Here is a 17,344-nt window from a genome sequence, read left to right on the forward strand (position 1 = left end):
TGACCCCGGAACCTTTCTGCTCTCAGCATACCACGCTCTTCCAAATTGGAGCCTAGCACCATGTCACACCCGTTCGTTCCTGGGAATGCCCCTCCCTTGCTCTTCACGCAACTCGGTTGTTCTGTCCTTCAGGTGTCACTCTAGTCCTCCCCTCAGAGCGACCTCTCCTAGTCTCTCATCCAGCAGAGGTCCCTGCCCCACAGTGATTCCTTGCCTTAGTAAAAGTTGTTTTTGTTTGTTTTGTTTTAAACAGCCTAAGATTCTTTATATCCCTGTTTTTTTTCTGTGTTTTACTTTCAGTTGCCTGAGGGGAACAGAGGTGCATGCCCATCTTTTACACTTTTGAATATCTATCACCTGGAACAGTATCTGGCATAAACTCATCTCCAATATTGGTGGAATGAAAAGCTGCTTTTACGGCAGACTAAGAAACGTATTTCCTGAGTATTATTTAAGTGCTATTTATGTGATGTATTTCTGAAATATTACATCATTTAATCTTTTTTTCAGCAGGGATATTCCTTATACTTGTATATACTAACAAAATTAATTACAAATATGATAACTCATTCAAAATTAAAACAAACTATGGGAAAAGTTATTATGGATTTGCCCTATCTATCTCACCAATTATTATGCAGTTCGCCCTCACGGCCGTAAGTTACCCAGTAATATTCTGCTAGGCAGCTAGACACCATCAGTTTTATTTTCCACATTGATACAAGAGTAATTCCTTCATTAACTGTAATTCAAGAAAGAGTAACTCCCATATCTTATCAATATTTTAAAAGGAAGAAAGAATGGTAACTATGTTCAATACCATATTTTGTAAAGAGAAAATAGTTGGCCCTGACTGGTTTGGCTCAATAGATAGAGCATTGGCCTGCGGACTGAGGGGTCCTAGATTCGTTCCAGTCAAGGGCATGTATATTAGTTGTGGGCATATCCCCAGTAGGTGGTGTGCAGGAGGAGCTGATGGGTGTTTCTCTCTCATTGATGTTTCTTATTCTCTATCCCTCCCCCTTTATCTCTGTGAAAAATCAATAAATTAATTTTTTTTTTTAAAGAGAGAGAAAACAGTTGACATGCTTAGTGAAAAAGTTAGGGGTGACTTTCTGCAACCCACCTGAAACTGGACAGTTACTCCCCAGTATATTAACAAGTAACTGAAACACCTGTGGGCCATAAAACCCAAAACACAACATGGTCTAAGCATGGTCATATGTAGCCTGGGTAATCAGAAGTGAATATGAAGAAAAACGTAGACTTTCAAGGTCTATGAACTGTTCATTTGATGCCGCTTGTGTCATTAATAAGACTCCATTAAGTAAAATTGCTAGTTACGTTAAAGAAGCCGGGTATTTCCAGCCAGTCAGAGGCTCAACTGATTGCCACTTCTTCTCTAAGATATAATTCTGCAGTTCTTCGTAGATTCCTGAGCCACGGTAACGACGGAATATCCCATCCTTTGCACTATAAATTATAAAAACAAATAGAAAACCAAGAAATTAAAATCACAAGTGTTGCAGATAATCAAAATAACTATTAGTTTTACATGTGAACTACTCTGAATGTTAACTTGGCTTAAATAAAGAAAAAATATAACTAGGTATAAATACGAAAGCATGCATAAATATTAATCTATTACAAATGAGAAATTGAGAAAGCACTCTAATTTATTACTGCAAAATTCATGAGCATAAACAAAGTTCTTGACAAGTTACTTTTTATTATTTTTGCTACCAAGTATTTCAATGTTTCTCTTACAACAGCAAAACAGCAGATGTTATTAAGTTTTAAAAACTGTATCTACATTTCTAACTTCTGTCATTTAAGTCCCTCCTTGAAAATGAACAAAACACCTCCCTTTCACATACCCCTTCAGGCTTCCCAGCTCCTGCTTTCTCCCCAGCCAACCTTTCTAAGAGCAGAGTCTACACTCACCACTTGCTCCTTAGATATTACTCATTCACATGCCGTGCGACTTAGGGTTATGCTTCATGACTCCATGGAAACTGTTCATATGGGGGAGAGTCCACCTCCAGACAGCATTTTCCTTTTGTCTGGCACTGGCCCTCCCCACTACTGAACACGCCTCCCTCCCTCTCTCCCTTGGCTTTTGAGCTCTCCGGACTTCTTCCTCCTATTCTGACCACTCCTCCTCGTTCCTTACTCCCTGCCTTAAGGTTGGTCAACCCCAAGTTTTATCCATGACCTACTTCTATTCCTGTTGCATACATTCTCTCTAAATATATTTTAACTCTTATCTTGATTCTGGGAAATTCCCAATATGTATCTCCAGTCTAAATCTTTCTTTTGAGCTTTAGATCCCCAAATCAGACTATCATCTAAACTTTTCTATTTGAAATTAGCATAGTCACTTCACACTATCTTCCCCATCTTGGCCTCTATCCTCCAAAACTCATCTTATGCTAATAGCTCCTCAATAGCTGTTACTAGAGACACATGGCCTATTGGTAGTCATCTCAGGTTTTCCTTCCTTATGGCTAATTGGTCATCAAGTCCCAATGATCCCACCTCCTAAGCATCTCCAGAACCCATCCCTTCCTTTCTCTTCCCCCTCTCACTACCTGAGCCTCCCTAACTTCAATCACCCAGGATGATCCAAATATGCCCTCCAGGCCAGCCATTCAGAACTCATTCCAGTTCTCAGAAGGCAGCACATTTTCTTCGGGGCTTTTCCATGGCATCTCTATCTGGAAAGGTCTTCTCTACCGTGTTTATTTAACCAATTCTGACTTATCCTTTAAGAATCATCCCACCTTTTATGTCATCAGAAAGATCTTCTTTGACCCTTCCACCCCCAATCAGCTGCTAATAGCTATCATTCCCACAGAGCTGTCTTTCTCTTCCAAATGCTGAGCTAAATGTGTAAAGGTTATGGAAAACAACTTAGAATTCTTGGTACACATCTACAAATTTATAATATTTACCAGTCCAGATAAATATTTCAACTTACTGAAAAAATGTTGGGAGAGTGGTGACAAAGAAGCGGCCACTCAAACCTACAAGAAGAATAAACAAAAAAAGTTACAAGTCAAACTCCCACTAACCCAAGCATCTAACTTAATTTTTAAGAAGCAGCAGCCTAAGCTGGCTTGTATATATCAGAGAGGAATGGAGAGGAAGACAGAGATAGAAACATTAATGATGAGAAATAATGATCGGCTGCTTCCTGCATGCCCCACATTGGGGCTTGAGCCCGCAGCCTTGGCATGTGCCCTGACCAGGAATTGAACCATGAACTCCTGGTTCATAGGTCAATGCTCAACTACCACTGAGCCATGCTGGCCAGATGAGCTTGCTTTTATACAACAGAATTAAATCACGTATACTATTTATTTTTTTACTTAAATTTTAATTTTTACCCATTTTCGTTACCTAATACTTTCCAGTCAGTGACATACAGCTTGCTTATTCTGATGTTACATAGGAGTTTTCTGGCTTGTGCATCACTTAGAATTTTATGGTGGCTGACAGAACAGGTTATAGTCATGCAGTTACTATATGACCTTAGATAAATTACTTAACCTCTCTCACCTTAAATTGTTTACCCTTTCTAGTCTCAGTGACCTCATCTAGAAAATGGGTATATTAAAGCCTCACTGAATTGTTCTGAAGTTAGACTAGCTCAGTATATTAAGTACTTAGCACATAGTAAAGAACTTATTCAATAAATTATAGGTATTATTAGATCCGATGTAGGTTTTAAAATAATAAAGAATCTGAAACAATAATACCATGTATAATCTTTGCACATTTATAAAATTTGCAAGTACTGTCCAAGGACAGTACATTAAACAGATTTTCTCAAATTTTCAGTAAAGCAAATCTTTACCGGACACTAACTAGACATCGAATGCTATGCGAAGTGTATGTGAAGACAAATAAAACCCTTAGTAAGTCAGCAAATATTTACTAATTACCTTCTTTGTTCCAGGGACTGTCATAGCTGCTCGAGACACTAAGATAAGTAAAAACATGTCCAGTCTTGGTTCTCACAGAGCTTACAATCTATTTAATGGCAGAGGGAAAGACCTTGATACTTACAATCATAACTGTAAATGGAAAGGTGATATCAAGAAAGGGGCATGCAACCAAAGCCTGAAGGAGACTAGGAGTAAAGGACAAATCCCTGCTCTTTATATGTTTACAAACGAAAGTATTTCCGTGGGCACCAAGAATGAGCACGCCTTCTCCTGGTTAAGAGAAGGAGAGGGAAAGGATGTTCCTGGCCAGCATGGGGAAATGACAGAGACATCATTGTCACATTTCTCATGACTTCTGACTTTCCCACTGAAGAACAATTTGGACAAAATCAAAATCTATTCAGATAAAGTAGATCAAATGTCACATCTTCGTGGTTGTTTGCGATTTGAAATGCTGAAGGTTTACTTTCAATAACACACAAAAGTTGCTTATACCCATTTTATAAATTAAATTTTATTCAGCATAATAATATATTAATTAGTGATGAGACTTTCCAAAGAAGAAATTGCTTTTTTTTCCTTTCTCATATCAAACCACACAGACTAAAACAGCCCTATGGCACTTAAAAGAAAACACAGTACTATGAAGGCAGTAAAAGTCAGTGTTACAAAAAGAAACATTTACTACATTCATTTATTATATTACAGAAAGATAACAGCTACATTTCCAAACCTACTTTCTTTTTATCCTTGTAAAGGAACACAATAGAAAATAAATGTAGGTAGGAAAAAATGCCTAATAAGTTTGAAAATAGTCACATTTGAAATAGAATCATCAACACCCAACTTTAACTTTTATTTACAGTGATTTTTAAACTACAAATATAAATTGTGTATATTGTTTAAGAATTTAAAAGATTCCTCTAGCCTCCTCCTCTTTCTTCTGAAAAGTACACCATTTAACATATAATAAATATAGCTGTATTAGAAATTAGAATTAGAAATTCATCATTCTGGAACTCACAATGAAATATTTGATTCAGGTAAGATCATTATGTATCTCCCCAAAGTATCACCCCACAGATTACCTGCTAATCACAAAGTGGGATATTTTCTTTATAATTCAGACATTTAGTGTCATCACCTTCACCAAGTGCTCAAACTGAACATCACTAACTGAGAGTACATGTCTTCTGAAGGCATCTGCATATATAAAAGGTTAAGCAATCATCCAACTCGCCAACCAGCCAGTATTATGACATGCACTGACCACTAGGGGGCAGATGCTCAACACCGGAGCAGCTGAGCTGCCAGTGATTTGGCAGCAGAGGTTCTTGGGTGACACACTCAGGAACTAGAGAGGAGGGAGCCCAATCCCTGCAGGCCAGGTCGAGGGACCCCACCTGCTGGAGAGACCCCACTCACTCCACAGACACTCTTCGAGCCCTGGTGCAGCCCCAGGTGCAGCTGGCTGGAGAGGGAGTGCAGGAGGTTGGCTCCAGGGCATGTCCAGCCTGTCTTGCCCAGTCCCGCCCCACAGGCCACCTTCTAATTCAATCCCTTTCACTGTGCACAAATCCATGCACCCAGCCTCTAGTAAGTTATAAAGCACAGTATCACCTATGAAATATTCTTGCCATACATGTCCAACCTGAATCATGCCTCTAGGCTGAACTTCAAGTTTACAGAAAATATAAAAAAACACCTAGGCATACCTCTGGCCTATTCTTTTCAGAATATCAGAGGACTATTCTAATTAAGGGCGACTGAAAACATGTAATAACTAAATGCAAATGGTGAACCTTGATTAGATTCTGGGTCCAAAAACTATAAAAAGACATGTGGGAAATTATTAGGGAGATTTTAATATGCCAAAGTATTGAAGGTCAAATCATGATGTCTGCGACTTATTTTCAAATAACTCAGCAAAAGAAAATAATAAAAAATATATTAACAGCCGAAACCGGTTTGGCTCAGTGGTAGAGCGTCTGTCTGCAGACTGAAAGGTCCCAGGTTCGATTCCGGTCAAGGGCATGTACCTTGGTTGTGGGCACGTCCCCAGTGGGGGCGTGCAAGAGGCAGCTGATCGATGATTCTCTCTCATCGATGTTTCTAACTCTCTATCCCGCTCTGTTGATTCTAGATGGTCAGTTCATTAGTATCACAACTTTTCTATATACTTGAAAAAAATTCAAACTAAAAAGTAACAAACTTTTGCCTTTAATGTTCAGCATTTACAGTACCTGGTTCTTGAATGACATCGACCTTCCCCACACTGATATGAAGGAGTTCACCATTCTTTGCAAATGTCTCCCATTCCGAATCAGTCTGCTGGCAGGATGGACACCAAGGAGCATAACTATAAAAGAAGAATAGCTAATCAATATAAAAACATGGAAAATATCTGTAAAACAAAATAGATAAACTACCTAAGTTAAAAAGGTAAATATCTGTCTAAAAGGAAGCACAAAAGCAAGCTTTTTCAGTCATTTGATATAGAAAAACAAAAACATATTTCCCTAGAATTTAATGTATGAATATTAATTCACTGGGAAAAAATTAGCCAAAGTTTGAGAAGATTTTCACAAACTACCATAATACATAAAATATTTTATTTCAAAGTTTTTCTTACAATCAACCCAAATTTTGTCACTTTCTAGGTAGCTTCTGATTTTTTAGGGAGAATACTATATTGACTGCCCCACTAAAGAAGGACAACTTTCACAAGTGCATCCCTAAACTAGCCAAACCAGTTACAGGTCCATCAAAACTACAAAGCTGATGAGCAGAAATCAGAACATGTTACTAGTGGGTTCCCAAATATTTATGCGAGTCATTTCCAAAGATCTGCGGCAGTTCTGAACCAGTCCAGAAAGAAAGTAGAAGCTATGGCCTAAACGAGTTTTACTCTTCTTAAGTAGAAGAGTTAGAAATAAGTGGGACTTTAATCAGAACCCTGGTTTTTACATTTTTTTTTATTTTATTCCATAAACCTGATTTGCACACAATACTGAAGTTGAGGCTACAACTGTGAACAAGACAGATGTGGTACCGCCTCCCTCTCCTTGTAGATACAATCCAGAGGTGGACACTGGCAATGGCAAGCACAGGGATAATTAAACCTGGTGGCAAATGCCATGACTGAGAGTATGGAACAGAGGCTGTGTAGACACTCAGGAGCTGGGTGGTCTCAGAAGGGCCCATAGAGGAGCATGCATCTGTGCTAAGTTCTGAAGTAGGAGGGTAAGCCCAGAGGGGTCGAAGAATGTTCTCTTCTAAGTAAAGAGAACAATGTGTATAAAGTTCAGAGTAATGAGAACGAGGGTGAAGACATCATTCACAACCTTTGAAAACACTGTATAAAGAGTTAGGACTGTATTTGAAGCTCCACTGTAAACCCTAAAGAGTAAGAGAATTATGATCAGACTTATATTTTTTAAAAATAACTGGGAAAATATCACAACATTCACACCACAAAGCTCTAAAGTGGTCCAGGATTTCACCTACAGATATAAAATGGAAATCCAGACAAGTGTGCTATTTAGAAAGTATAGGGGATCGAATAGTACCCTCTAAAAAGATACAAATACCAGGGAACATCTCCTAATTCAGCTTAGGAGACGAGGGCATGGGCCAAGTGTGGATCAAGGAGCAAGAGAGAAACAAGGGGGCAATAAGGAAGCAAGAGAGAAAGAACGCTTTGTCTGGGACTTTAAACTTCCAGGATCCCATGCACTTGTAGTGGCTCCACCCTTCTAGTCAAATCACTGTTCCCAGGCTAGGCTACTGAGCAAGGACCTTCCCGAAGGTCACATGGGCTTCACTGCACATATGCCCACCTCCCCCTTTGTTTGTCCCTTCCCCAGGGATGTGCAGGGAATGGATCCATGGTTACCGGGAGCTTAAAGTGGGAGCTGCCCAGATGTACATGCTTATAAAGTCTGGTCTCCTCTTTGCTCTCTTCCTATTATTAATACAATAAACTAGCTAATTACAAGGTTACATTTGGGCAGGGTTATAATCACTCTATGCCTCAGTTTCTTCAACTATAAAATGAAATAACAACAGCTGTCTTTTAAGGTCATTGGGAGATTAAATGACACATATAAAGCAGGCACATATCAAGAACAATCATTAATACAAAATATGTTTGTAATATACTACTTGGTTTCTGATTTTCACAAAATTCAACCAAGTAAATTTAGAGATCTGCTTTGCTATATTAAGCTATTCATGAATTGGGCAGCACCCCATCTACGAACAAGAAGGGTGCTCTGTGGGGCTGCACAAAATGAAAGTTTTTATAAGAAGAAGAGTGAGCTAAAGAAGCTATTAAAAGAAAAGGATGGCCAAAACCAGTTTGGCTCAGTGGACAGAGTGTCGGCCTGCAGACCGAAAGGTCCCAGGTTCGATTCTGGTCAAGGGCATGTACCTTGGTTGCGGGCAGTTGGTTGGTCTATCTCTCTCATCGAAGTTTCTAGCTCTCTCTCTCTCCCCCTTCCTCTCTGTGAAAAATCAATAAAATATATTTAAAAAAAAAAAAAAAAAAAAAAAGAAAAGGATGATTTTTTAAAACCAGGATATCTTTTTTTTTTTGAGGAGAAAGAACCTGAATGAGTTGGAAGGTTTTTAATCATGCAGATTGCCTCTTTTTGGAGGGACAGTGCAGGTAACGGACAGATGACCTCCGTACTTGACTAGAAAGTTCCAGACTGGCTGATTGAGATTATGTTTCTGGGAGAGGCTGAAACTGCAATTAGGTCAGGTATTAAAGCTAAGTTGGTATCATGGGCCTTCAGCGCCAGTAATGCCACTTTGTTCCTGTGGTTTTCTCTTTAACATCTTCAAGGCATTTTCCTGACACCTCAGTTCATCTGAACCTTACAGCATCGCTGTCAGACAAGACAAGTTTAGAGAGACTTGTTTAAGGTCACCTAAAACCACACAGAACAACACCCAGATGGAGATCTCTAAATTTACTTGGTTGAATTTTGTGATAAAAATCTCTGAGGAAAATAATGGCTAATATCAACAGAGAGGGAAATTGAAGGGGAGAGGAGGAAGGAGAGAATAGGGGACAGGAAGGGGGACAGAGGGAGAGAATGAAGGAGGAGAGAATGAAGGAGAAAGAGAAAGAATAAAAAATAAGAAAGAAATCTTGAAGTGCAGTTCAATAAACTTTAGATCTCTAGATTCTCTTTGCTTTGTTTCCCTGAATGCTTGCTTTTGCATGTAACTTGTGGACACATTTTCTACTTCAATAATTATTAAATCATGCAAATTTACCTTTTAAAAAGTCCCTAATCTCTAGAGAGACTACTATATAAATTGTTTCTTTGTTTTTGTAATATTGACTCTCAGATATATAAATACCATTGAAGTAATTTTAGATATTCCATTTTCTGTGTAGCTTCTACCTACTGGTCTGCAGCACTGTTAATGCCATTCTCTCTGAGATTTCATCTGAGCTGACTGTGTTGGAATCCACCAATATCATTCATTCACCTGGTGTGTTCTTTTGGTGGAGATAAGCCAGCTTCAAATCTCAGGTGTGGAAATCGGTCTTTTGTTGTAGAAGCGTTTTAAATTATTAGTATTCTTCCATATTTAAAGGAAAGTCATTTAGGCAGCAATTAGAACTACTATAAATAAAATAGCTCCAGGGACCAGAGGAAAGTCATGTATGACACGTATGTGACTTTCATGCTCTTCTTTCTCTGTCTCTCTCTCTATATACACACACACATATATATATATATATATATATATATATATATATATATATGTAATTTATTTATATACATATGCATGAAGAAAACTCATCAGAAAAGACTGAATGCAATAGTCATTTATATTACTTAAAACTAGTTCCAAGTGGCAGTCTTCTCCTAACTATGATAAAGAACAGGTTTGTCCAACTTTTTCTTTTATATAGTATAAGAAAAAGAACCTAAGAACTTCTGAGAGAAATTAATACCTTTATATTCATGAAATCTGTAAAAAAGTATCTTTCCTATTTAATTTTTTTGCAGATGACAATGGCATATGAAGTTAGTAAGCTTCATAAAGGCATTTGAAGCATATTCCAGATAGCCAAAACACTGTTAAATTATAATTTGGACCCTATCTGGTTTGGCTCAATGGATAGAAGGGTCCTGGGTTCGATTCTGGTCAAGGGCACATGCCTGGATTGTGGACTTGATTCCCCAGTAGGTGGCATGCAGGAAGCAGCCAATCAATGATTCTCTCTATTCGTTGATGTTTCAATCTCTCTCCCTCTCCATTCCTTTGTCTGAAATCAATACAAATATGTTTTTAAAAATTATAACTTGGATATCAGTTCACTGTTAATAACCATTTCTGGAAAACAAAATTCAACAACATGCTTTAGTTATCCATATTCATGTACAAATTACATTTAAGTTCTGTTGTATGGAAGAATAGTTGAAAGCCCTCAATTCTTTAACTGCATAACTCAATTTGGTATGAGATTTCATTAACTGTACTAAACACTCCAGTGAAGGAGTTGTTTGACTTTGGAAAATGTCTTCATGATCCAAGAGTTGTAAATCTGAGATCAACCAAAGAACTTATGTGCATATATGCATAACTCATGGACACAGACAATAGTGATGAAGGCCTGAGGAGGGAATGGGAGTGGGGAGAAAGGGGAATAAAGGGGGTCATCTATAATACTTTCAATAATAAAGATAATTTCATCTATAATACTTTCAATAATAAAGATAATTTCATCTATAATACTTTCAATAATAATCGAACCCAGGACCCTTCTATCCATTGAGCCAAACCGGATAGGGCCCAAATTATAATTTAACAGTGTTTTGGCTATCTGGAATATGCTTCAAATGCCTTTATGAAGCTTACTAACTTCATATGCCATTGTCATCTGAAGTATGCTCAAATATATTTCTTTAGAAGATCATTTCTGCCGAAGCCGGTTTGGCTCAATTGATAGAGCGTCGGCTTGGGGACTGAAGGGTCCCGGGTTCGATTCCGGTCAGGGGCATGTACCTTGGTTGCGGGCATATCCCCAGTTGGGGGTGTGCAAGAGGCGGCTGATCTATGACTCTCTCTCATTGATATTTCTAACTCTCTATCTCTCTCCCTTCTTCTCTGTACAAAATCAATAAAATATATTTTTTTAAAAAATTTAAAAAAAAAATTAAAAAAAAAAAAAGATCATTTCTGCCAAAACCAGTTTGGCTCAGTGGATAGAGCATCAGTCTGCGGACTGAAAGGTCCCAGGTTCGATTTCGTTCAAGGGCATGTACATTGGTTGCGGGCACATCCCCGGTGTGGGGGGGGGGGAGTGCAGAAGGCAGCTGGTCGATGTTTCTCTCTCATCGATGTTTCTAGCTCTCTATCCCTGTCCCTTCCTCTCTGTAAAAAATCAATAAAAAATATTTTTAAAAAAAGATAATTTCTAGGAAATGTTCTCAAAAATGCAGAGGAAAAAATAATCATTGACACCTCTATGAAAACCATTACACTTGCAAGAGAAAATGGAATTCACTACTTTTACTGGAATTCACTGTTTTTACTTCACTCCAGGAAGGCAGTGACTGGTGCATTGTTTGTACCTACACAGAGCCATGACAGATCATGCATCATAATAAATGTTTATTACATCAATGAACGAACAAAAGGTAGATGAGAGTGATTATCTTAGTACCTAAGAAATTATATACAGGTATTTCCTTCAATGATATATTTGAGGAAGCTCTTCACTAAAGGAACAAATAAAGTCTACTACTTTTACATTCACTTAGTCAAAAAGTATTTATTGAATACACCCAGTACTTGATAGTTATTAAGGCTCTTGAGATAAACAGGAAGAAGAAAAAACTTAGTTCCTTTTCTTAAAAATTTATCATCCATAGAAGGACTCAGACAAAAAACTCAGTACCAAAGCATATAAATTAACTTATAATATAAGATGTGATTTGGGCCCTGCTAGATACAAATAAGAATCAGTGAAAAAGAATTTTCCCAGGAAGTTGGGAAGTCAGAGCACCTGTTTGAGTGGTGAGGTTCCTATACAATAAAAGGGTAATATGCAAATCGACTGGTCACTATGATGAGCTATGACTGGTCACTATGATGTGCACTGACCACCAGGAGCAGATGCTCAGCTACAAACCGGGCTGACGGCTGGCGAGCTCAATGGCCCAAATTCTCAGTCAGACATCCCCCAAGGGTCCCAGACTAAGAAAGAGGGCAGGTCGGGCTGAGGAACGCTCCCCCCATGAGTGCACGAATGTCGTGCACCAGGCCTCCAGTACAGCAATAATACTCTTCATTTGCAGACACTAGAAAGATGGTAACACCATTCATAGGCCACTGAATCCCATAAGGAAAAGTCCTCCCCTTATGTGGGCAGAGGTACTGGCTAGCTTCAAGCCTAAGCACTAACCAGCCCAACTCTATGCCTTCCTTCAGGCTCCCCCACTACCCAGCTACTCTCCCTGGCTTGATCAAAGTCTGCCAAGCTCAGGTCTGCATTCTACAATAGTTCTGGCCTTGCCCACACTTACTAAACATCCAGCCTTAGTCAAAGCTTTCATCTTCCCAAGTTTCCATCTCCTCCAGTGAATGAGACTGAGAATGATAATTCTGTATCTGATTGCTGGATGGTCAAATAAGAGAGCATTAAGAAACTGTGATGTAAATAATACGACTGTTCACTGTGACTGAAATGACAATGACAATAATGATGTAGATGAATACCCTTTGTGGAAACATTCAAAAATCAAATGCTTCTTCATTAGCTTATGAATTCCTCTTTTGCATGTTTTTAAATAACCATAACAGTACCTGGGGCAGTGGTTTTCTCTCAGAGGTATTTGGACATGTGCACCAGAGATTGAGGTTGTTAAATTATTTTGATGTCACTGGATTACTCGAATGTAATAACCAGGGATACCACAGGTCCTGCCATGTGTGAACCATCCCCACACAACAAAGAACTGTCCAATCCAAAATGCTCTGGCCACTGTTAGATGCTCAATAGATAAGAAATATTTAGTAAATATTTTCTAAATAAATGAATGTTACATATAGTAGTTATTTCCTTCAGGGCACAGTAAACTGCCAGTCCCTTGAAATGAAGGAATGTGACGCATTCATTTTCATCTTCCCAGATCCCCAACTCTGAAGCTGAGACATGATAAACATCGACTATCTCAAAAACACAATCACCAAATCAAAACAATTACACTGCAAAAAATTATAACTATTTGATATGGGTAAGGTAAGGGAATAATCCTATATAAAAAAAGGTTAATATGCAAATCCACCTAATGGCAGAACAACCAGTGGCTATGATGCACACTGACCACCAGGGGGCAGGCGCTCAATGCAGGAGCTGCCTCCTGGTGGTTAGTGCACTCCCACAGGGGCAGCGGCACTCTTAACTGGCGAGAATAGGGGCGGTGGTGCAGCACTAAGGATGGCTAACTAGGGCTTAGGCCCGCTCCCCTCAGCCGGGCATCCCCCAAGGACTCAGACTGCAAAAGGGTGCAAATGGGCTGAGAGACCCCCATCCTCTTACCCCCTGCCCCGAGTGCATGAATGTGGTGCACCAGGCCTCTAGTGTTATAATAAGGATATGGAGGAAACAATACTAAAACCTAGAGGTCCTAGGGAAGTAAATGAGGCTTTCCTCCACCACCAGATGACTAACTGCAATTCTAAGGCATGATCATTCCAAGAACGAACTCGGAAAGAGTAGTGCTTTATAAAGATCTGCATGCTTTCCTGAGGAATTTTAACCCAAAAGACATACTTTTTCTCTGTATATCAGTTTAAACGTCAATGGGTCACTCTTAAGCTATTTGGATATCTTCATATTTCTTTTAGAGGAAACAGGTACCAGAACAGTATACAAAATGTATTAAATTGCACACTTTTGTTTCAAAAGAACAAAAGCCATTTCTCAGACTGAATAATGGGAGCCAAGAAAGTGTTTAAAATAATAGCAAAAGGTTACAAAGCAGCTGAATAAAAGACAGTGTGAAACAATGGAAATAAAACATTAGAAGGCATTTTAAAGATTAGGTAATCTGCCCTAACCTTGAGAAAGAGCAAATTTTCCATCAGCAGTTAATGAAAAAAAGCACAGAAAACCAATTATAGAGACATGGAAGAAATGCAAGTAGATATCACAGAACCATGTATGAAGGCAAAAAGTAAGATAAAAACAGAATATATAAATTTACAGTGTTAAAGAAAATATAAATATGTAGTAGTGGATGAATTTCTCAGATCTTGAAAAAGGTTCCAGAATTGGGAATATATTTTTAAGTTTATTTCTCCTCAGCAAAGAGTACTTTATAAGAACTGATATTCAGTTGCAAATGATCTCCTATCTACACAGCTTACTTCCGGTGACAAGTCTCACCATGCTTCACACAGCCCAAACGCATTCCATGCAAAGGAAACAGGACAAGTGTAGAGCAACCGATTACTCCATCTAGGTTTGCAAATGTATGAAGAAGTAAACTTTGAATTGTCAACATGGCCAAGCATAGGAGCTAGTGGATATTGCCTCTTTATAAGTTTAACTTGGCTTACACTTACCTCAGTCTTAGTGTTCTTAGTTCTTTTACTTAAAAAAAAAAAAAGTGCTGTTTCAAAAGTAACTATAAAATAGTTGAAGCCTTTCTGCTTTGACTTTCATGTCATACACCAACTGTTTTAGTCGAAAAACAGACACCTAGAAAAACTCCGTTGTGTAAGTACTTCCTGAAAAAAGAACTGCCTGTAATACTTTCTGATGTAATGCACCCTCTCTTACAATCATGGCAGTCCTGAGTCAAGTTCCATTTTGCTTAAAAGTTTCTCTCTAAAAGGAAAATGACCTCCTCGCCTCTATTCATAGTTAAGTGGTTTACTTTAATAAGAGCTTCATGCCAACAGATCTCTTTAATAATTTTATTGACTTATCATGATACCAAAGGTGGTTGTATATAGGGTGTCTAGACTTTGAGGTCTAGAGGGTAAATTTATGTTTGAGTAGTAACATGCATTCTGTACTTTGAACAATGTAATCTGCTAAGTGATATAACTTTTGGCCCTGTTCTCACAGGGACTTTTTCATTTCATAGGCTTCTGCTTGCATCTAAATAGGTTTAAAATCTAGCTTGGGACAGATAAAGGAAAGATCCAATTATGTGAATGTATATGTCCTCAATGAAAAATTAGGTGTCAAAGAGTAATGATCAAGTATGTACATTGCTAAAACCATAGGTCAATCTCAGTGATCTGTTCTCCATCCTTCATTTTCTCTGCAGGCCCACCATGAATCGTGTCTCAAGATTATCATGTCTACTTGAAATCTTTCTTCCTGGTATAAATTAATTCAATCTATGATAAAGTCGCTTGCCTGCTCCTAACCCAAAACTGTATTTTGCCATCAAGCAAAGGCACGAACCATGATTTACTTTCTATTGTTCAAAGGGGGGTAATTTATTAATATCCTTTTCTTTATGACACTAGCACAATTAAGTTATAATTTACCCAGAAAGTCCTACTCCTGAAAATTACAAATATCAACATCTGATTTTAAGATTTCAAAATCTGTTTTTTCATATCTCGGATTTTCAAAATGAATACTTAGAAAGTTGAGACAAACTGGCCTGCCCTTCCCGGCTCTGTGATGCAGTTACTCATTCAACGAATCCATTGCCTAGCTCACGCTGAGTATGTGTACTGCTAGTGTCATTGAACGACCGCCCTTTCTCCTCTACCTACACGCCTACATTAAAAGCATGCAATTTTCTTGCAGATTTTCTCCATCTCCTCTCTCATGACCTCTCCGTGGGAAGTTGCTCCGCCACCCCATCCCTAAAGCACTTTTGCCTAAAATAGAGGGCCAGCTAGGCGCGGGAACAGGGGGGGAGCGCGCTTCCCCCTCGGCTGTCAACCAGGCCGAACGGCGCATGCGCAGCGCGAGCAGCCGGCGGTAGCGCAGCCCGCCCGGGGCCGGAGGTCCAGCCCCCCGGGCGGTGCGGCGCCGGGGGCGGCCCGCGGGGCGCTGGGAGCGCGGACCGCGCGGCGTGCGGATCGGGCGGGCGGGCACACTCACAATTTCAGCATCCACTCGCCCTCCATCACCAGCGTCCAGTTGGCGGCAGTCATGGGGAGCACCATGCTCTGCTCGGCCGACGGCACGGCATGCTGGGGCGCGGCCTCCTCCTCCTCCGCGGCCGCCGCCGCCACCACCACCCCAGCGGCTAGGAGCGCCCTGAGCAGCAGCGGGCCCCAGCGCCCGCCGGCCATCGTGGGGCGAGGAGCGGAAGGGAGAGGCTGGTCCGCGGCCTTGCTCGCTGCACCCCGGACCTTCCCGGGGTGGATCCGCAGGCTGCACCGGGCCGCGCGGACAGGCCCGGCTGGAGGCGGGGGCCGGCGCCGCCTCTTAACCGCCGCGGCGCGCTGAGGCCACGCCCCCTCCCGCTCGGACTCGCCGCGTGGCCCGGGGCGTCGGTTGCCTAGGCGACGGCCTCCCTTTCTTGCTGACCTCCAAGCTGAGAATAAACTGATGACTTGCTGTTGCCCAAATAACAACAGGCACCCATGTGCCCAGGCTACCCCAGGAAGGGCGGCTGGTGCGTGTGGGTGTTTCTATAAGAGAAACATGGCCACTAATTTAAAAAATGCATCCCCTCGCCGAAACCGGTTTGGCTCAATGGATAGAGCATTGGCTTGGGGACTGAAGAGACCAGGGTTCGATTCCGGTCAAGGGTATGTACCTTGGTCGCGGGCATATCCCCAGTAGGGGGTGTGCAAGAGGCAGCTGATCGATGACTCTCTCTCATCAATGTTTCTAACTCTCTATCTCTCTCCCTTCCTCTCTGTACAAAAATCAATAAAATATATATGTTTTTAAAAAATGCATCCCCTCCTCAGAGGGCAGCAAAAAGAACAATGCACTGCAAAGTAAACCTGTTTAATGAAAAATGGAGGTACATAGAGGCCATCTCTAACTCTGGCTGAAAGGTCAAGGCAAATTCAAGTACTCACAGTGTGTGTATATTGCCTGGTTGGAGTTAATTGTAAAACTATGCAGTTGTAAATTTTTGCATAAAAAATTTTAATTTTATAAAAACTTTAAAACATGGGTACTAATAAGTTGATAAGACTATTGCCAGTTGCAATGAAATGCACCTCATTTTATTTTTATTTTTATTTTTATTTTTTGGTCAGATATAAATGAAAGCCTTAAATATTTCCAAATTTCTTTCCAGATACATGGCTTCTGTACCTAGAGGTCACCACACTCTTGGGTGTGACTGAAATACAATTAGAGGGTGGTGAGCTTCTTGAAGTGTGCTTTATAAGAATCATTAGGTGTTCAAAGGATGAAACTGAGCAAC

General features: G+C 40.0%; 1 protein-coding gene across 3 annotated transcripts in view; it reads right to left on the bottom strand.

Annotated features, from left to right (window-relative positions):
• TMX4 (thioredoxin related transmembrane protein 4) overlaps positions 1–16,370 on the bottom strand; it is a 30,086-nt gene extending 13,716 nt beyond the window's left edge. The window contains exons 1-4 of one of the 3 annotated variants that reach the window (XM_036418135.2): positions 16,057–16,370; positions 6,194–6,309; positions 2,981–3,026; positions 1,345–1,473 (exon numbers count right to left, since the gene is read on the bottom strand). In XM_036418135.2, the coding sequence (XP_036274028.1) occupies positions 1,345–1,473; positions 2,981–3,026; positions 6,194–6,309; positions 16,057–16,250 (485 nt within the window). In that variant the 5' untranslated portion in view covers positions 16,251–16,370. The remainder of the gene's footprint in view (positions 1–1,344; positions 1,474–2,980; positions 3,027–6,193; positions 6,310–16,056) is intronic. The other 2 variants (XM_045574905.1, XM_036418134.2) reach the window with 2 other exon arrangements.
• Positions 16,371–17,344: the final 974 nt, after the last annotated feature.

This window comes from Pipistrellus kuhlii, unplaced genomic scaffold (assembly GCF_014108245.1).
Source record: "Pipistrellus kuhlii isolate mPipKuh1 unplaced genomic scaffold, mPipKuh1.p scaffold_m20_p_6, whole genome shotgun sequence".
NCBI lineage: Eukaryota > Metazoa > Chordata > Mammalia > Chiroptera > Vespertilionidae > Pipistrellus > Pipistrellus kuhlii.